Genomic DNA, 21,844 nt, shown 5'->3' with positions numbered 1-21,844 from the left:
AAACTTTCAATCCCTCTCTACTCTGTCTTACATCTCTCTTCCCTTGTTTTGTTTCTTTTGTTTTTTTTTTCCTCTTTAGCATTTACCACTATCTAACACACACATATATTTTATTTATTTATCATGTTTATGTCTACTCCCCTCTCTAGCATGTAAGCACCACGAGGGCAAGGATTCTTGTCTGTTTTGTTCACTGCTCTACCTCTAGCACCTAAAACAGTGCCTAGGATATAGAAAGTGCTTACCAAGTATTTGTGGGATGAATGACTAAACACACACACACACACACACACATTGCTAAAACATCTTAAGATATCAAGACTATCACTTAAAAAATGGGTTTTTTTGTATTTGTTACCAAAAAATACCAAAACTGAGTGTGTAAATGCTTGATTGAATGAGGTGAAATGATCAGTAGTACCTATAAAGTACTAAGTTCTGCACCTATAAAAATATGGTAAAAACTAATCTAATCCCCATTTTACATTACTAAGGAAATAGTATCAGTACCATTGATTCCTGAACGAGGTCTTCCAGTTTGTGAATGCTGCTTGATCTATCACAGCTGTACTTCCGCTGAATGGCATCTCTCAGGTTCCTTAAGTAATCAGTAGCTTCTTTGGCATCATTGAAAAACTGGGGAAAGACAAAAACCGGTAGTTAAAATATATTCAATGACAGTAAAGCACAGTTATGAAGTTCAATTACCAGGGCCCTGGGTGTACCCCTCAGAAGTAAAAACAGAATAAATTCAGAACCAGACAACTTCATAGCCACATCACTCCTTTACCCAACAAACAACAGCCCTTGAACTTGGATAATTATGAATGAATATTAAGTGTCCAAAATTTATTACATTCCAAACAACTCGTAAGGAGGAGTGAAATTTCAAGAATAATCTAAAACTTCTGAAGAATAGGAAAAAAGAATTCTCTCTAATGACAACATTTCCTTAATAAGAGACATATTTGTAAAATAAAGATTTTTCTGACACTGTAAAGGGTTTCTGAAGGAAATCCTTCTTAATAGAATGCTTCAATGTATCCTATAGAACATACTCGTATATCCCTTATAACCTACAAACAAAACACTTCACTTTATTTCCTCTGCACATTATGTACATGTATCTTAACAATAAATTATGAAGATATTTTCTGTACGTCAGTCAAAATCACAATGCCATCTACTGAAGTTGTGATTCCAATCACATACCTCAAAATAGGTGGTGTTTTCCTTTGTGTGCTGCTCCACACACTGGCAGAGCTGTAAGATCCAGCTCCACTGTGTCTGCATGGCCGCTCGGTAGGCCTTAAAGATAAAACACAGCTATTGTCACTGGGGGAGAGTAAGGACATTCACATACAACAATGCTTTTAAAGGATAAAAGATTCTACTGTATCTAAATAGATGGTGAGATTGTTTTAGCAGAATAAGACTTGAAAATCAGGGTAATGTCCCTCTAATCTAAGACTTATCACTTGCCCAAAGCCAGTCCTTGGAAGTTTAAATATAAATTTTAAATCAGTCCCATCCATTTCTTTCGGATTTTAAACTTTTGATTTTTTTTTCTTGAAATATATGGAAAAAGCTAACTCTGGCTATTTTTACATGAAAAAAAATTTAACATTTGAAATGGATACAAGTTAACCCTTTACTCCTTTCCCACCAACCTTTTTTCTACTTTGTGGAATCCTCAAATACACTTTCCTTTTTGACGTTTTTCCCTTCATTTTTCTTTTCTCTGAATTTTTGTATCACTGGGTCATAAAATACACATTTGACATGAAAATGTATGATTCTGTAGTTTTCTCTTTGTTTTTGCTTCTAACACTAGGCCAGAACCTTGGGGCAGAAGGAGGCAGTATTTATTTGTTTTTAAAAGGAAAATGGAGTGGGTGGAGAAGAGTATGCAATGCCCTATCAGTGTAATTCTGAGGTTATACTCATTATACTAGAATTTTTTCCAAAAAAATGGTTGTTTACTTGAATTTTTATTTAAGACAAAGTGCACCTTTCATGAGGGCACAAATACTGTAGAAGACACCTACGTCTGTTAATATTAGAAAAACATGAAACACCCTTTTATATTTAAGGTGCAATGCACTGACTTCCAGAAGAGGGCGTTCTAGATGCTTTAATGACTATCATAAAAAAGCCTGTCATTCTTCCTCTTGGAAAATCTCATTCCTGGTGAGCTATGCTCAGGCAGGCTTTCTGAATGGAATGTACCGTGCAGCACTGGAAATCTGGCAACACATCATGATCACATTACCTGGTTCCTCAAATTAAGCTACTTTGAGTAAATTGTCTATAAAAGATATACCATGCATATTACTTAGTTTCTTTTTCATATAAATATGAAACAATGTTGATAATTAACTCTTATCCATATACCCACAAGACATTAAATAGGCAAATGACATCATAAAGATGACTAAGGCTTTACTTTACCCCTCAAGAAACTTTTAATTAGATTAACATTTCTACATAAAAGTAATCAGGTCCACATTCACATTTGCATTCCCATCAAAATTCTTAACCTATAGTCATATTTCCTAACAGCTTGCCTCTCTCTATTATAAAGAATATTCCATTTTTAGCTTTCATTGTGCAAAAGTATATCCAGACCCTTCATTGTTCTCATTCCCCTTCCCTATTGTTCCTCTTACTCCTCTATGCCTTTAATATTCCTACATGGCATTTCCTGTGGATACAAAACCCTATTTTCATATAACAGAAGGTCAAATGTAACATTCCCAAAACTTCCTAATGAGACCTAAAATATTACTAATCTTTTGTGTCACGATGATTCCAGTGAACGAAGACGATTGAATTTCTTTCCTGAACTGTGATAGTTTGAGGCATGTCACATTTTCAGCACTGCTTCATTTTTTTCCCTCTGGCAATATACCACTAAGTTTGATACTCTTTGCCCTCATGCTTAGTGTCCCTTTCACATTTAGGAGATCACTAACTAACTAGTATATATCAGGCCAAAAAAATTAAACACAAGACTATCACCACGATCACCACCACACAGACAACCTGATAAATCCCCCATCAATTCTCCACTTCTGGATTTGAAATATATACTCTATACCATGATGATTTGCCAGCATGCTATTTCAATATAACTCACAAAACCAGATCATAAATAAAATTACTGAACTAAATAATAGGGATGAATACTTCTTGAGAACACACTATATCCCAAGAACTGTACTAAGTGGTAAGAGTACATTATTGTTTTCATTCTCATCACAACTCTATGGGTTACAAGTGATTTTCCCCATTTTAGGTAGGAGAATGAGGCTTAGCAAAGTTCCATCACCTGTGCAATGTCACACAGTCAGGAGGAAATAAAATGTCAAAGCTTGTAAAGTCAAGGTCCTTTATATTTACTGCAATACATCTCCTTGATCACAGGGGTTGACAAAAATATCTTTATTTTAAGTGATGGGTGGGTGACACAAAGAGCAAGAGCACTGAAGGCAAATCAGTATGATTTCTCAGAAACACTATTTTTGAGACAAGTTGTAAGAAAATTTTGATAGTTTGAAGTTTTCAATTTATCAGCAATAAAAGAACCTGAAGGGTAAGAATCAAATATCAGTATTCCACCATGACTATTACACTTCCTGACTCACCTCAATAGTTAAGCGTGCTGGGTGATTTTCCAGAAGTAGCTGCTCTGCTATCTCCTGAACTGATTTAATATTTTCTTCCTTTTGTTCAAGTTCTTTCATTAATTCCTAATGTAAAAAAGAATTCAGGGGTATGTTAGGAAAAGAGCTAAACCTGAAATACAACTTTAATATCCAATTACAAAAGTTTTACTTACAGCATGGTAATCTTTTTTCCGAGCTATGTTGGTATTTCTTTCACTCCAGTCATAAGCAACTTCCTCTTCTTCTTTTTCATTCAACCAAATAAGTTCATTAGTTGCACGAGATACAAAATTATGGAGTGTATCAAGGTGTCGTTCCTGATTCCTGGATGTATTCTTTATAAGGAAAATCATTGTAAGAACCATGTCTTTGTCAAATAGAGATAAGAAAAACAGAAAGCTTAAAAAAACTTACCAAGAGTTTCGCATACTGACTCTCTAATCTGTGCAACTTCTCTGCGTAAGTTAGTTTAAGAGGTGCCGTCATTTGGATCTATAATATGGTATAAAAGGTTAGGAATCTTAAAGAATTCTGACTCATACTCAATGTATTTATTATCTTGTTATAGGGTCTTTATGTAAAGAGCAAAGCAACAGTAAGCTAAAATGAAATATACACAGATTTAAAATTCGTATACCTCACTGATTTTAGCTTCTTTAAGGCTAGATTCAAATTCTTCAATAGCTCGGTGAACATTTTTGTGATTTTCTAAATGGCTTTCAACACTTGGCAAATCTGATCCCCATTCAGTACGGTCCAACTGCACCTTTAAACAGAAAGACACTAGGATTAAAAAAGAAACAGATGGCAATAAAGACTGAAACTCTCAGGTAAAGTACACATGTTTTTACCTGCATCTCATCAACCCAATTCAAAAGATCCTGAACAAATTTCATGTTAATTTCCTCTTCAGTTAAATTCTGATCCAACAAAGATGACTTTAGAAGGGGTTTTCGGATCTGCATCAACTTCAGGGTTTGCAATGAATTTGCCTCTACTCCTGAATTGAAATTTGGAACTAATCCTGGGAAAGCAGGTGTATAAGCTGGAGTGAGGGATGGAGTCAGGCGGGAGGTCAGACCTGATGACAGGCCTGAGGTCACACTAGAAGGGGTGAGGGAAGGCGTTAAACTCTGGGTCAGCCCTGAGTTCAGACTGGGGTTTAAGGTCTGTGCAAATCCTGAGTTTAAACTTTGAGTAATTCCTGATATCATGAGCTTCGTCTGTTCTGTTGTCAGCATGCGTCCTTTGCTGTACACTGAGGAACATTCATTCCTTAAGGCCATAATTTCATCGCGCAGTTTTGCAACCCTAAAAGAAAATGAAAAGTGATAAGCTATAATATAAAAGGCATTTTTTTATAAACAATGAGCCTTAATGTAAACTATGTACTTTAGTTAACAATAATGCATTGATATTGACTCATCAATTATAACAAATGTATCACACTAGTGTCAGGTGTTAATAAGGAAAGGGGAGGCATGAGGGGGTGTATGGGAACTCTCTGTACTTTCCATTCAATGTTTCTATAAACCTAAACTGCTAAATTAAGTCAATTTTTAAGTCATTGTACTCATATCAATAAAATTTTGCACAATTTTTTTTCACTGAATTATACTCTGAGCATTTTTGTTATCACTTATTTGTTATAACTATAATTTATAAGCAACATAATTACTACAATAAAATGTGTCATAGTCTTTTTTGACATAGGATATTTCCAAATTTTTATTATAAAATATTTCTCAGGTGAATAAAAAGCTTTTAATCTATATTTACTTACATATGTATTTTTTTATTTTCAGAATTACTATATTCCTAAAAGTGTAATAACTGGATCAGGGCATCATTTACAATTTTTGCTACATATATGGTATACAACCCAAAAGGTTCCATAAATCCAAACCTAATTCCCAGAGACATAGATTTTTATCAATATATATATTTCCAATATTTTGTTATATTTTCATAATAGGATAAAGAGAAAATTGAAAAAATTGATTTAAAAAAGATACTTTTCTTTATGTATTCATAAAATTGTTATATTCTACATTCCTACCCCGAGTGCCCATGAAATAGTTGTACAAAACAACAGGGTATGAGTAAGTAGCCCTCTTACCTCTGTACCAACTGATCTGCCTGGTAATATTTTCCATCAATAAGAATCTGTACATCAATTACATGCTGGCGTAAAAAGTTCTCACATTCAAGTATATACCCGGCAATTTCTGCTTCATTCTGAAACTGCACCCCTGATTCTAATCTTTTAGAGTCCTGTATTTTAAAAGAAGTCAATATTAATTCTGTGAAACAAAGTTTCAAAACCAGCCTCGCACGTAAAACTCGAAATATTGGAACAGAAGGCTTACTTAGGTTTTCTCGGTTTTCTCTTTTGGTTCAAAAATATGTTTTGCCTTTGCTCACTGTCCCTCAATAGAGCAAAGAGTGCTAATCATCTTTAATAAACTTTAAGTTTCAGTTGACAAAAATACCAAGAATTGACCAAAGGGTATACAAAAGCTTTAGTTCATCCAAATGCACAGACCCCTCTATCTCAATCCCAAGGGCTCCTAAATTAACTTACAGACTGGAGAGCATTTCGGGCAAGTATCAGTTTGTCTTCACAGATGACACTGTCCCGCTGAACTCGGTTGGCGATCTGCTGCAACATTTCCAACCTAAAAAAAAAGGAATAAAATAAAATAAAGCCTCTCCCTCCCTGGGAAGTTGCAGAGTTCACAATCACTGAAAAAATGCTGCCCACCAAAAGTAAAACAACCCCACACCGATGATCCAATACCTGTGTCCATCAATGGATTCATTGCCGAAGCTAATGCAAGAGTTGATCAATGTTGGACCACAATTAACAGAGAGAAAATTTTCATTTGAATCAAGACTGGTTCGAGTACTAGTTGTGTTACTAAACACAGAATCACTGCTATGGTAACTGTAAGTACTGCTGTGCATTTTTATTCCTGATATGATGTTCTTTCTTGATCATTAAAAGTAGACTAAAAAAGTAGAAGGCCTGCAGAAAGCTCTACTTCTAATGGTGAAAAGTGGCAGCTGAATGTTACAGCTTGAACAGCTCCTTAAGTATGCTCCTACATGCATATGCAACACACAGCAAATAACAAGCTGATAAGTATTCAAAAGAATCTCGCCCAAAGCCACACGTTTGCTAGCTGAAGTTTGCCTTTTGTAGCTTGCATTAAAACCCTACAAGTATGGACAAGGCAGCCTGATCCGGGCGTCACTGAAAAAGACTGGCCAAATATTTTCACCAAGAGTCATCCAATTGCAGCCACCTAAAAAACAACTCAGAAGCCTCACCGAAGCCCAGGTACAATTAGTAAAAGTTATTCTGGCTATAGCAATTATCAGCTAAAACAACACAAATATTCAATCACAGCCTGCCTGACTTTTATAAAGGGCTAGGTCTGTTCTAAATTTCAGAGGCTAAAAGTTGGCACTTATAAGCATGTATAAACAAATGAGTTTGATGAGAAATGAAGTACATTCCCATTTTAACTACCATGTCATTTGTTTGTTAGGTTAAATTAACTGGCAAATGATCCATTTACCTTTCTTTATATGATGTGTTCTCTGGAATGTTACTTCTAATCTTACTATAGTTCCTTTATATTTTAAAAAGCCAAAGTGCTAAGTAGAATATCAATGCAATGCTTGCAAGTTTAATTTACCTGTGCTTGTTTTCTTTTCTATAGGTTATTACCTGGCATAAGAACTCCTCATTTGTCTTGTACACACTCACATTTATTTTAAAATTTTATTATTTTAAAATAATAAAATTAACCCAAAACAGAATCATTTTTCAGTATCTCTGAGCAATTACCATGGAACAAGCTAAAGTGGGTATCCATGGCTCCCATGCCATATAGCTATTATTTGCAATATATAGTTAATGCCAAAAAACTTGTTGCATCAAGAAAACTGAAGGCATTTATCCAAACAAGCTCCTAAATATTTCCCTGCCCTCAACACTACAATGCCAAATGGCTACTTCTCCACTCCAAAGGTTGATTTTTTTTTTTTGGAAGGCCGGAAAGGGGAAACTTGAGAGTGCCATATCAAATATAGCTAGTAAACAGAAAATCTCAAAATAATAACAACACCTAACATTTATTAAGCATTATGTGCCAGGAAATTAACTAATCATTTTATATACAATAACTCATCTCCTACTCATTCATAACCACAAAATATGGTACCGTGTTTCCCCAAAAATAAGACCTAACCAGAAAATAAGTCCTAGCATGATTTTTCAGGGTGACATCCCCTGAACATAAGCCCTAATGCGTCTTTTGGAGCAAACCGTAATGTAAGACCTGGTCTTATTTTCAGGGAAACACGGTAGTAATAGTAATAGTACATCCTGTTTACAAATGAGGAAACTGAGGCTTAGGGAGGTTAATACCTTGTCTCAAATGACATTGCTTGCAAGCTGAGTTAGTAATTTAACCCAGGACTGATGACTCCTGGACTTTGAACTCTTAACCACTGCATTCTTCATTAACCCATATGAAAAATCCAGTTACTATTCAAATAACTAAAAATCTACTCCATATCCTGTCTCTGGCACACTTCAGTAATCAACCATTACTTCAGATGATTAGCTTACTATCTCATTTTAATCACCCACAATTTCCTCCTCCAAAAAAGCTCCACCCCTTGTATTTCAAGCGTATTTGGGTTCTAATGATCCAGTTATGTGGATATAATGTTGTTCTTCAACAAGAGTGTAGTTAGCAATTTAATAAAGGACTGACAGCTTAGACTTGTTCACATTTAGACAATGTTGAAGTCACAGGCAGGGCACAGAGAACACAAGTATACTGAACACCTCTATGTATACCAGGCACTGTGTTACAAATACTAGCGACACAAGGGATGGAGAAAACAAGAGTTTGTCTCCACATTCTTGGAGCTCATAATGGCGGAAGAGGTAACCCTTAATCAAATGATCACAGAAATAAATATAAAATTATAACCGAGATAAGTGCTATGAAGGGACAACACATGTAAATATGAGATTTCTAAGCAAGATATCTGAACTAGCCTAGGAGACCATGGAAAGTTTCTTAAGGAAATACCAGTGGAGCGGAGGTCTGAGAATGATTAGGAATAAAGAGAGAGGGGGAGGATGAAACAGACTTCCCTGCCAAAGGAACAGACAGTTGCAAAGATCCTGACTATGGCACCTCAGCGCTCCTGAGAGACAGCCAGTGTGCCTGCACTGCAGAGAGCAAGGAGGGTGGGCTATGAGAAAGGCCTGAGAGGTGAGCCTGACCACGAAGGCCTTACTCTGTAAGGCCCAGCCCTTATGGAGCTCACAGCAAATGAGGAACAGATATCACAGTTGCCATGTACCACGAGTCAGGCTGTGAGGTAAGGACTATACTGAAGACAAATGCATCCAACAAATGTCTCCCAGGGTACCTTTGCAGGCAACTGGGTGTAATGGGAGAGACAGACTCATAAAGAGTCAATGATGATTTCACGGAATAAGTGGATTTGTAGACGTGGCCAGAAAGGGAACTTGAACCAACAGTAACTGAGTGTTTTCTAGAAGCCACCTCACTGCCCTTTAAATGGAGGCAGACTAGACTCTGGTTTCCACTGTCCCACGGAAAGACCATTATAGACAATAATATAAAAAACAAAATAAGTTAATTATTGACCTGTGAGCTTCCAGATCCAGGCCCTGGTGATTTAAAAGTCAGTTTGAGAAATTCTCACGGGTAGTTTTGATAGGCTTTAAAACTGTAACCGCCTTATTAGATGAGACTTCACATATCCCCGTCCACTGGGTTCCTTTTTAAACATCATGTCATTGATTTACTCCTCCAACCTACTGGAAGAGTTTCTAGATAAGAAAATGGAGCATCAGAAAGACTAAGTGATTTATCCAAGGTCACACAGCCAAGGAAATGGAAAAGGTAAATGTTGGACCTAGGTGTGCCTGACTCAAAAACTGAAGTTCTTTCCACGAAAACAAAGAGACCCCCCCCTCTCTACCTGATGTCAATGGCAGAAATAACTCCAGCTTACCTTTCTAGTTCTGGACGCAGCGCCTTCTCCCTCTCAAGCATGGCAATAATGAGTTTCCCCCACTCTTTTTCTATGTCATTTGGATGATAACCTTGAAGGAGTTTGATGCGTCCAAATTCTATCCAAATCTTGGGTGGAAAAAAAAAAATTTGATGGGAAGCAAAGATGTAAAAATCAATAGACAAATAACAAAGATTATACCTGGCAATACAAAGGAAATTTCTGCTTACCTCTAATAATTTATATAGGCGTTTAATTTTTGATTTTTCTGTCTCCTTCGGTGGAATTTCTGTTTCTTTAAACTGTAAATACTGATTATAAAGTGCCTAAAATGAAAGGGAAAGTAAATGAAGGCTCAAACTGCAAGAACCTGTTTTCATTATGGCATGGTGTTACTATTTCAAAAGCTATGTATATATTCAGTGGAATTTCTTTATAAAACTGACACTCAAGGACTACACCAATTGCCAGCTAGTTGGTGTCCTGGTTATACAAGATTTGATGAGGATGTTAACTATCGATGTCAGCCATGATTCAACGTGTACCACACAGGGATCTGGATAATAATTAACCACCACGGCAGTGTTTATTATCGTACAAACAAGAAACCATATCCTTTAAGAGATGTACTTTCCGACTGTGGCAAATTAACTTTTAGAAAAACGATCTGATGCCAATTTCCATAAAGGGGGAAAAAAACCACAACGTTCCGTTCTTGTCTATATCATGGGTCTATCCTTGAAAATAGAATTTTTAATCAGATAGATAGGGCTAAAATTTGGTTTCAATGTCCCACTGGCCAAGTTAAACAGATCTCTTAGTAAACAAAGATAGATGTTATTGGTTGCTGCTATTATAAAGAAGTTTCAACCACATAATTAAATTATCTAGTTTATAGATACTAATTTGGAATCTCATATATAATTTATTGTATTTATTAAAAAGGACCTTCGTAAAAAATATGTAGATAAAACATATCCATATTTAATAAGTGTATACTAATTATTTCATCCTGAGTCATGCTGTTTTATAAAAAGCCCCTTTAAATCTTCACACAGACACGTCTCTGAGGGACTCCATTCAACATTTTGCTGGCTAATAAAATTACTGGCATTTCCCCATAGATATTTTCTTTCCTGTATTACATCCTGTGTAATCTGGGTAATCACTCAAACTTCTTCCAAAACTTTTAAGAATCTACATTAATCAGAAGCCAGTACAAATATACCTAAGGGTCTGGACAATAGGAATCCATTTGGAAATAATTTGAACTTGAAATCTGTTTTAAACTCAAAACGTAATGTTTCAGAATGTCCATGAGTAAATAAGCACAGAATGCCATTATGTTCTAAACACTGTTCATCGCAGATGTGGTGAGAGAAGCGGGGATCTCTCTTGCCCTGGGAAGATTTACATCCACATCGGGAGACTTCACACAAACAATTTTAGAACACTTAAAAAGCATCATATCAACACATGCCAAGTAACCTCATGCCAAGGACAAACTCCTTGTGGCAATGTGCATTCAGAGCTGTTGCACAGATGTTCTGTCTAGATGCATGAACACAACGAGCAACTATAACAGGGCCCACCCTGGGCTGTGACAGCTTTTGTGATTCGAGTTAGATCATGAAAACAAAGCCTGTAATTCAAGGAATTAGGACTTTGTTGTTAATATTCACATTAGCAGTTTCTCGAAATAGTCCAGCAGACTATTTTGCTATCACAAATCCTAATATATAAATTGAGGCACTTACTCTTCAACAAAGTTTATATATCTGTAGTGACTTTTATCTTTCCATAATGTCTGTGCCTCAGAGTTAGACCTGTTTTTAGGTAATAGAAAATGTTTTACCAAACCATGAATTCATTGCTACTGGAAATCAGATGTGTTTTCAAATTCATAGTGAAATATAGGATGTACTTCTTGCTCTACAAAAGAAAGCTCTGAAGCAGTTTTAACAGGATTTGACTGCAGGCCACTCCCACCCACTGACATAGTTGTGCAAGCTTCCCAGAGTCCCTCCCACCCCAGCCACCTGGTGGGCTCCAAGCATTTCTCATACACCGAAAACGGTTTGGCGAGGTCATTTCCAGAGACTCTTTTAAACCTTAAAACTCTCATTTCAAGGCTAAGGGACTATAAATGTCTTTAAGATGTTGTTGCTGTTATGTTCTGATTACTAAAGTTTACCTCCATTTTCTCTGAATCATAGGGAGATGAACACAGTTTTAAATGCCTCCTTGTTAGTGGCTTACCAACGGACATTTTCTTAAACTTCTAAAATAACAGAATTATCACAGCATTATTTAAAAGTGTAATTATCGAGTCAGACCTACTTCTATAGTGACACTGACCTTTAGTTCTACAGGGTTATTAGGAAATGTTCTCTCAGACATTGTGGTCACATGGTGTCTAATCCACTGGATGAGGTAGTTCACCATATTCTGGTATTCAATCCATTTGACTTCAACATCCTAGGACAATAAAAGGACAGAAAAGGTTCATGTGTGTAGATAATAATATTCATGTCTAACACAATTTACTCAGAGGTCATTTTGTGAATTTGCATGTCTTTAAGTCTGACAGAGAGAACCACCTAAATGTTTTCTTACTTTCCATGTAGTTCCCATCCTTTCCACATAAGCAGCTTTAAACACATGCTATTAATATTTGACCACAAAGACTACCCTAATAAGTGTCGATTCTGACGCAGAGATAGTGATTGCCTGAAGCACTGTGCTGAGAAGGGTTCTGAGGCAGTGTGGCAGCACAGCAGGATAAACTTCCACAGTCAACTTGTCAGGCACTCAAGAAAGGGGAATAAGATGCATAAGCCAAGTTAGTTGTCACTCTGCCAACCTTTTTAGATCTAGGTCGACTGCATATATGCAACTCCAAAGAACTATCCAATATGTAAGAAACTAGATAGGAATGAAACCTATAGGAGCCGTACATGGTGAGATTATCCAAGCACTCATTTAGCAAACTTTTTTAAAATGGAGGAAACTGGAAGGTTGTCAACTGCTATATTCAATTAAGTATCTAATGAGTGCTAATTACATTCAAAGCATTGTGCTCATTCAGCTGAATGTTGTAATAAAAATATAATGCTTTAAGACATAATATCTATGATGAAAGAAATACAATCTAGATGGGGAGGCAAGAGAGATTCATAATATAAACCGCTGAACAAAATGAAAAGCAGTATTTCATAAAGTGTTGAAATAACTGAAATAGTATATGCTAGGAGTTGAGATAAGAATCAGATAAGCCTAAAACAGTCACTAAAGGCTTCTTGGGAGAGGTGGTCCCAGAGCAGTTTTGCAACGCCCAGTAAGTAATTGTTGGTGGCGGGCAGAGAGAAGTGGATAAAAGATAAGGGAGTCCCAAGTGAGTCAGGACTCTGCAGTAGAAATGGTTACTAGCAAACAGTTTGTGCTGGGATGTCATAGCTAAAAGCACAGGCAAGTAGGAGTCACATATGCAGAAGTCTGAATGTCAGACTGTCTGGATTGGATGGAATCTTGCAAGCCATATATAGCCACTGAAAGTTTTCAAGCTCATTTGGTGACAGTGTGCAGAGTCGATGGGAAGAGAAAAATAATGGGAGATGGAAAATCCATAGAAAGCTATCATCCTGATTCTAGTGTGAAGGGATGAGTCAGGGATAGGGTGGAGGTAGTGAGAAGATAAAGCGAGGAATGGCCACAAGAAACATTCTCAAGCAACACTTAACACTGAGTCACTGGAGAATTGCATTGAATCAGAGGAGAGGAGAAGTCGGGGAGTGAGTTACTCAGGGATCAAAAGAGTAGACAACATCTTTGAGAGAAAGAACAAGAGGAACTGAATGGGAATAACTCTAGAACAATAGCTTACAGAGGTGAAGTAAGAGGACAGAAAATAAAGTTTACCGAGATGAGCTCCTAAATCGTCAAGGTGAAATTTTAAAAAATGGTATCTGCAAGGAGGAGGACAGAAGCTTAGGGTGAAGGGAGATCATCCCCAAATGCATAACATGTACAGGGTTTCCTGTCTCTTCCAGAAATGCATAAGCACTCATTAGCATGATCACTACAAAATGCATGACTGAACTGATTTACACAACCCTTTGGCAAACAGTGACAAATAGGGTCCAGAGCTATGTGTCAGAGACCTTGCCCTGCTTCCAAAGTCGCTCTGTCAATTTGGCAAAATAAATAAACTTCCTCTGGGACCCACCACTAAATCAGAAAAACAGCACTGAGCCAGCTTACCTCATGGAATCATATGAGTTCATAAACTTGGAAATGACTCTCAAAAGTAAGCTATTCTATACATATACAATCAGCTAGAGGAGTTGTAAAATAGCAGCAAGTTAAAAATGAAAATGTACAAAATTCAGTGCTATACAGCTATTATTTCTAAAATGACATGTAACTCTGAATAGCTTTATTTATGATATAGAACAAAATTTTTTGAGTTATATTTTAATTTTAATGGTAGAATGATACCATTAAAATGCATACAGTATCAGTTTATTAAACACCATATTCACTCAAATTCTATGAAAATATTTAAGAACTATAAAACGCACTATCAAAGAATTCAGTCAACTGGGCATTATGGAATCAGCAGCTTCTGACGTGGAAAAATCAATACTCACATTTGCTCCGATGCCTTCCCCACCTTCAGGGACTTTGGGAAATGCATCATAGAGAGATGACACATAAGTTATTACTGATTTTTCATCAGGAGAGGAGACATCAACATCTAAAAGCAGCAACATAAATTATTTCAAAATGTTGACAAATCACTCTTGATCAGACTTTCATGCCCGTCTACGTCCACTCAAAACAACAACTCACCTTCGGGATCCAGAAGTCTTATAACACCAATTTTTTCAGCTACATAAAAAGCGTGCTCTAAATTTGCAAGGTTGCTTTGAACAGCAACAGTATTCATGTCTATCAGGTCCGGCCTAGGAAAAAATTCACTGTATTAATTATGTTTTCTCATGTGCCAGCTCAACATTACACTTCCAGGTGTATCTATTTATATAGCAACTTCTGCAAATATCAATACTAAGCTCGTGTTGAAATACAGAGATTTTCACCAAACATTTAACATTGCTTACTCCTCTCAGAAACTTTTGTGTGGCAAAGGCGAGTGTATTGAGGAAAACATAAAAATCTGAACGTATATAACTTTCAGCAAATCCCTCATAATCCGAATCTTTTTAAACAACTGTCCCACTCAACCTATTTAGGTTTCACTACTCCAACAGTGTGTTTCCCATCCAACTGGCACCCTCTCAATGCTTGTCGCCAAACACAAAAGCTTATACTCAGTTCAATGCCATGCTCATGGCATCCCCCATCCAGGATGCCTTTTCATGTCATTGGTGTCTTCTAAAATCCTACTCATCTTTACAAGCAGAAATCAAGCGTCACTTCGTCTGTGGAGCCCTCACCAATCTTCCAGCTCTCATTTTTCTTTCTCTGTCCCTTGAACTCCTTATACTCCCTGTTCTGTGCCAGTCAATTTGGCACTATAATCATATACTTCCTTGCCCTATGAATTCACTGTTTAATGTGCACTCACGCCTTGTTTCTCCCACAGGCCAACGCCAGGACAGCAAGAACCATGTACTAATACACATTTGTATTTTATCTTTCTGCTGAGATTAAGTGACATATACTTTGCAGGCATTCAATCAACACCTACAGATAACTTGGTAAACAGGTTGGTGAGTTAGTAATTTGAATCATAAATAACTAACTGAAATAAGCACTGGTTTGTATCTTCACAAACAAGCCTGTGTACATACACACACACACACACACACACACACACACACACACACACACACACAGATTTCTAAAATACTCCTTAAATAGAAAGTAGCAAAATATGGTAGTTGGAAACTTAAGGCCAGAAGCCAGTCAGGAAACTTTCATCTCAAAAGTAAAGCATTAAAATAACTCAGGAACAAATTTGGAAACAGTAACGCCTCCAAAAAGAGTGGCACCCACCCCCCACATCACTGAGTACAAACCTGTTTATCAACTGGTAGGGAAAGGCCCTTTATACCCTCCACAGACATTCTAGTTTGCTCCAAATATTCATTTGGAAAGAGTGGGAGGGCTCAGAGGTAGTGTACGACAAATGAAATGCAGATTATTTTCAATATTATCATGTTTCCCCGAAAATAAGACCGGGTCTTATAGTAATTTTTGCTCCAAAAGACACATTAGGGTTTATGTTCAGGGGATGTCATCCTGAAAAATCATGCTGGGGCTTGTTTTCCAGTTAGGTCTTATTTTCGGGGAAACACGGTACTTGGAAAACTGTTCACATGAGCAATTCTTTGAAAATGTATCATTAATCTTAAGAAGGTATAAACAGCAATTTGTACTCCTATTTTTATCTGATGAGAAAGCAGATCTCCAAAGAGATCTAGTTATAGTTTTATAGCTCTTTGAAGGGTTCATTACCTTGAATTGTAGCCACCATTACTTACATACTCTTTTCTCAGGAAATTATTAGGAAATTCTTTCCTGTGTTTCACATGCCACCAATTTGATTACTAAAAAGTGATCCTGCATTTATTATAGGAAAAATAAATCTACTGACAACAATAGAGGTAAATGACATACCTCTAAAAATAACATTTTTTATTCACATAGAAGCATTCTGAAGAAACTGCCAACTTCAAGATTACTGAACAGGTATGTATAACAGCCTAGACAAAAACAAATATCTGAAGTTCAAAAAAATTGTTTTGTTTCCATAAAGTTCTCACATTTTAAAGAAATGAAAACCAGTCTTTATGAGTTTGCCAAATCTCCCAACAAGAAAGTGCATGTTGTTATGCGAACCCTGCCATTAGCAAAGAAAGTGAACACTGAGTAATCCCAGACAGAATGAATAAAGTCATTGAAGAATCAAGTTTTTGAGTAGGAGAATAAAACATAATATTTCCTTCTGAATGACATAGTCATTTCAGCACAAAAGCGGCTGTATAATACATGAGTTGGTATAAGTCACCTCTTTATCAGGATATTTAACACTTTAATGGAACAAAAACTGAAATCGTTTTCCTCCATTAAGAGACTGCAGTAGACCAATAAAATTAAGCAAAAAGTGAAAAAGGAAAAAATTATAAAACAACTATGAAAAAGTAACAGTGTGAAAGTTCTCAAAATTTTCTCTCCTCCAATCGTCTCCTAAGCCCTAGGTCATTACCAGCCTTCCATTTTGCTTTTCGTCTCTTTGTCTGCAAGTTCCAAAAGAGGCATGTGCTATGTGACCTGTCTACCTTCCTTCTTTCATAGTCTCACTGGGATAATACAGCCTGAAAAATTTCAGGTATTTTCCACATAAAGAAGATTATTATTTTCATTCTTAGGGTTTCATTTCACTGTAACATCTCCTTTTTGTGTAACATTAACAGGAAATTTCATTCTCATCATATTTTCAATTAACCAAAGACTACACTATACTGTGAGCATGTAGAGGCAGCAACCATGTTCCTGTTATAGTTTACATAGTTAAGTATTAACTAGTCTAATTTCCATGATTTCTGGAAACCTTTCAAAATCATATAAAGTATCTTCTGCCACCTAAAATGATATATACTAGTCTTTTTATGGAAAAGAGGCCATTCTAACTCTTATTTGTGTTATTATTCTATGATAATGTAATCTTTTCTGAATGACTCAATCATCATGGATAGCAATTTTTTAAAACATATTTATATGCCACCCTGTTTCTATAAATGATTAAAAACAGTTTACAGAAGAATGAAAATATAAGAAGATAACATAAATTTTAAATCAGAAGTATAAAACCAAAATAAGGTCATAAGATAAAGTTTAAAGTGAGGCCAAAAAGTACAAACCACTGATATGCATGGTTAGCGCCCTTAATTTGTTCCAAGTATAGAATGAAAAGGCACCAAACAAAATGGCTGTTACCATAATACAAAATAATTTTGGATAAAAGTAATTCTTATCTTTTATATAATGCATATCTTAAAAGAGTATTTTCCCTAGACAAAAAAAGATATATATACCCACATGCATACACACACGCAACACACACACAATCACACATATATGTACATACACACATATCCATGTATGTATATACGTAAATATAGGTATGTATGTAAATGCAATATAAAGATATCACCACTAACCAAACTATCACACTAACCAAACTAGCAGAACATTAAAACTGCATAAGAGATTTGTTTTTTTTGGTACAGACACTCCAAAGTAACTTTCCAGTCCTCTCAAACACTTTATGAATACCACGTTTCCCCCAAAATAAGACTTAGCCGGACCATCAGCTCTAATGCATCTTTTGGAGCAAAAATTTATATAAGACCCAATATAATATAATATAATATAATTTAATATTATATATATTATATTAATTATATTATATAAGACCCAGTCTTAAAGTAAGACTGGATTTTATATTAATTTTTGCTCCAAAAGATGCATTAGAGCTGATTGTCCAGCTAGGTCTTATTTTCACGGAAACACTGTAGTAATAAGGGGTATAGGCATGGATGAGAGTCAACACAGAGAAAAAGACAAAGCTGAACAGGCAACCTTGAAAAACTCAGTATTGGAGTTTATGTAAGAGGTGGAATCTGCAACAGGAACAGAGCAGAAGCAGCTCAAGACACAGGAGAAAATACCAGGGGAGTATAGAGCCATAAAGTTAAAGAAAAAGAATATTTCAAAAAGAAAAGAATGGTTAAGAGAGTCAAATACTGAGAAGTAAGGAAGATGAGGCCTGAAAAGTAAGTGTCCACAGGATTTTAGCCACACAGAAGTCACTCGTGACCCGAGAAGAAATGTTTTGGTGGATAATGGGGTAAGAAAGCAGATTAGAGTGGGTTCAGGAATAAGTATGGAGTAAAGAAATGAAAATGGAAAGTAGAGACAACTCTTTTGAGACGTCTGGCCTTTAAGGAAAAAAATAATATAAGGCATTAGATGGGAAAAAGCATGGGGCTAAGGGAGAGGGGTTTTTTACTGTTCGTTGTTTTATTAACAAAGAGGCTCCAGTGAGTTTAAAATCCAATGAGAGAGATCTGTGGGGAGGGAAAAGTTTAATAGAATCAGAAAGGAGATTTCTGAGGCAATGGCTGAAATGGGATCCAGAACATGGAAAGAGGGAGCCAGGCGTTGGAAAGATGGAGGGTGGATTCCTCTGTTAATAGGAGCAAACATGGCAAGGATGGATACAGATGAAGGGGAGGTTTGTATCTTTGGTAAAAAGAAGAAAGACTTTCCATTGGCTGACTTCAGTTTTCCTGAAAAGTACAAATTGAGATTATCGGTTAACAGTGAGGGAAGGAAAGGTGGTGTGAGGGAGAGAAAGGGTGAGTTAACATGGATAGAAAAAGATTGCTGGTCGAACCCTTTGACGCTGGTAATGATGAAGTTATAGTAAAACCCATCTACCCTGAAGTCTGACTTGCTCCAGTGTGCCTCATTGTTTGGGTACATGCACAGACAAAGCAGACACTCGTAGCTGGGCTCATAGGGGGTCAGGCTTTACTGGGAAATGTGCTCAGCAGCTTGCGAGGAACTGAAAAGGGATACCATGAAAGTTTAAAAAACAAAAACAAACAAAAAAAACCACTCCCTTTACCTAGAAATCAGTCTTAGAACAATCTTTGCACTCCAGAACACAATTCACCAACTCACACACAGATGCATGAAGCCACATATGTCACTTCACATCTGCTCTTCAATAAATCACACAAGAAGCATATGCATTAAACATGCCTCACTTATCCTGATGGAAGAGCAGTTGCCATAACAAATTCCCAAAGATGACTGTTTGGATTAAATCATGTTCAGGCTTAGCATGTTCTTACTGTTCTTATTGGTGCTAAAAGCATCCACCTCCCCCACCCCACCTCAACCCCGGGGGGGTGGAAAAAAAGACCTATAATATGATCCTCCTCTCTCCCCCCGCAAATAAATATGAACATGCCGGAGACCCACCCACAGTTGTGTAACTAGGTATAGACATTCCTTTATGCTCATATTTGGACACATATTGTTGAAAGAAACACAGCCAAGAACTCCAAGGCGGCAACAAGCTGTAAAGGTAATTCTACCTTTTCTCAAATCTAGATGCCCCAGCTTATTTCAAATATTCTTCCAATTTTTTTCCTACAAAGTGACTCTCTACTAACAACAAGGGAGAAACACTGTAATTTATAGCAAGATTTATTAGTCCTTCAAGATTGGAATCCAACAACCTCAGAAATTAAGATACCTAATAAAGTATGACTTTCACTTCGCAAACAATCAACTCCGTAACAGCCTCACAGACTTTAATAAATATGGAAAACAGTATTGATTTTGATAGAGAAGTTAACTTCTTCATTACCTATATTTTAGTGAACTTATGAGAGCAAATTATACGTAAGCCTTAGTGATTAGGGGATAAGTTCCCTGCCCCCCACCAAAAAAAAGGAGATGGCTCGGCTTATTTTTTACTTGGTAGAAAAAAAAAATTAAACTACTTCATATCCCAGAATAACATAAGAATATGAACCTACAAATGAGTCAGAATAAAAGAAGTGCTGTAATGGAACAGATGGACCTATCAAAGAAAAGTAGGAGAGAGATCATCACATCCAGCTGCCCCTACAAGGTAGTAGAAATCTTAATATTAAGTGAAAGGGAAGAAAATGCTGACAGGAAGCATGAAGGAAGAATATGTCAGATTTCGAAGTAAGGGAAGACTTTAAAGCCCATTTTCACTTGAGCTGTACTGTCACATGCCCTATTATTAGTGGACCATTAGGGAGGGAGGGACACTGAGCTTCATCACACATTTCCTAAATCTCTGGCATTGTGATTGGCACTCTCTCATATGTTATCCTGAGACAGCTGATATGTTTTCTTTTCTTTCTTTTTTATTGGTTTCAGGTGTACAAAACAATGTACTAGTTAGACATTTATACCCCTCCCAAAGTGATAACCCCCCTCCCCCAATCTACTACCCCTCTGACATCGTACATAGCTGTTACCATTCCACTGACTCTATTCCCTATGCTGTACTCCAATCCTGTGACTATATATATAAATATATATATATATATATAATTATAGCTGACATTCATTATTATATATGCTTTTTAAATGATTAGATCACTCAGATTTGCCAACTTATTTGGTCATTTCCGCCCCCAAAGTCTTAACCCACACGTTAAGACTAAAAGCTTGTACACCACACAGAGGGAAACCTAAGTCTGCAATTTCATCTCTGGCACATACTGTGAAAGATAAAGAAAAATAATGTTATGAATAAAAGGGAAAATTAAAATTGCTAGAATCCAATTAACAAGTAAAGTAAGGAATTGTTTCTTTCTTAAGGCATCATGGAGGGCAAACAGTGCAAAAGGGGCTTATATCCTCAAATTTTTAAATGCAATATCTTTCCAGTAATTCTACTTCTAGAAGGGTCTATATCCTTCAAATTTTAAATGTAATATCCTTCCAGTAATTCTACTTCTAGGACCTACTCCTACAGACACATTCACACATCTGCACAATATAAAGTCCAATATAACATTTTTAATAGCAAATAACATCCATCAATCAATTGTTACATCCATCTAATTGAATACTATGCAACATGTAAAAGAATAAGTCTATTTGTGCTGATATGGAAAAATGTCTAAAACACATTAAACGGAAAAAAGAATAATGCAAAATAGCATATATACTATTCTCTCATTTGTGTTTTAGAAAAAATTATATTTGTGTTCAAGATTAGGTGCTTAGGTAAACTATACCGCAATAAACTTGACCCTTCCCCCAAAAAGAAACAGTAAATAAGTATTTCTATATGTATAGAAAATTTCTTGAAGAATAGCAATTGCCTCAGAAATCTGGAAAGAAATCACATTTCAATACATACTCGTTCACTCTATTTGTCTTTTATAATGTTAATGTGTTACATTTTCCATTGGTTGCTATTTAAACAAAAAATCACAGATACAAGAAAAAGTAGGGCTGTTGGCAAAGAGTGCCTCCTGTAGAAACTGCTACAAAGGCTTTCCTGGTGAGAACAGCCA

At 36.3% G+C, this 21,844-nt stretch overlaps 1 protein-coding gene across 14 annotated transcripts in view; it reads right to left on the bottom strand.

Annotated features, from left to right (window-relative positions):
* The window catches only part of DST (dystonin), a 438,529-nt gene that overhangs the window by 160,968 nt on the left and 255,717 nt on the right, over positions 1–21,844 (bottom strand). For all 14 annotated transcript variants that reach the window (XM_081039430.1, XM_081039437.1, XM_081039438.1 and 11 more), the window contains 14 exons: positions 14,592–14,704; positions 14,390–14,496; positions 12,099–12,218; positions 9,971–10,066; positions 9,741–9,868; positions 6,253–6,346; positions 5,788–5,942; positions 4,520–4,979; positions 4,306–4,434; positions 4,083–4,160; positions 3,842–4,003; positions 3,648–3,752; positions 1,213–1,308; positions 511–636 (listed from right to left, as the gene is read on the bottom strand). In XM_081039430.1, coding sequence (XP_080895556.1) covers positions 511–636; positions 1,213–1,308; positions 3,648–3,752; positions 3,842–4,003; positions 4,083–4,160; positions 4,306–4,434; positions 4,520–4,979; positions 5,788–5,942; positions 6,253–6,346; positions 9,741–9,868; positions 9,971–10,066; positions 12,099–12,218; positions 14,390–14,496; positions 14,592–14,704 — 1,969 coding nt within the window. The remainder of the gene's footprint in view (positions 1–510; positions 637–1,212; positions 1,309–3,647; positions 3,753–3,841; positions 4,004–4,082; positions 4,161–4,305; positions 4,435–4,519; positions 4,980–5,787; positions 5,943–6,252; positions 6,347–9,740; positions 9,869–9,970; positions 10,067–12,098; positions 12,219–14,389; positions 14,497–14,591; positions 14,705–21,844) is intronic.

Source organism: Rhinolophus hipposideros, assembly GCF_964194185.1.
Source record: "Rhinolophus hipposideros genome assembly, chromosome: 3".
NCBI classification, from domain to species: Eukaryota; Metazoa; Chordata; class Mammalia; order Chiroptera; family Rhinolophidae; genus Rhinolophus; species Rhinolophus hipposideros.
Note: the sequence above shows the minus strand (reverse complement) of the source record. Positions and strands in the feature narration are given on the sequence as shown.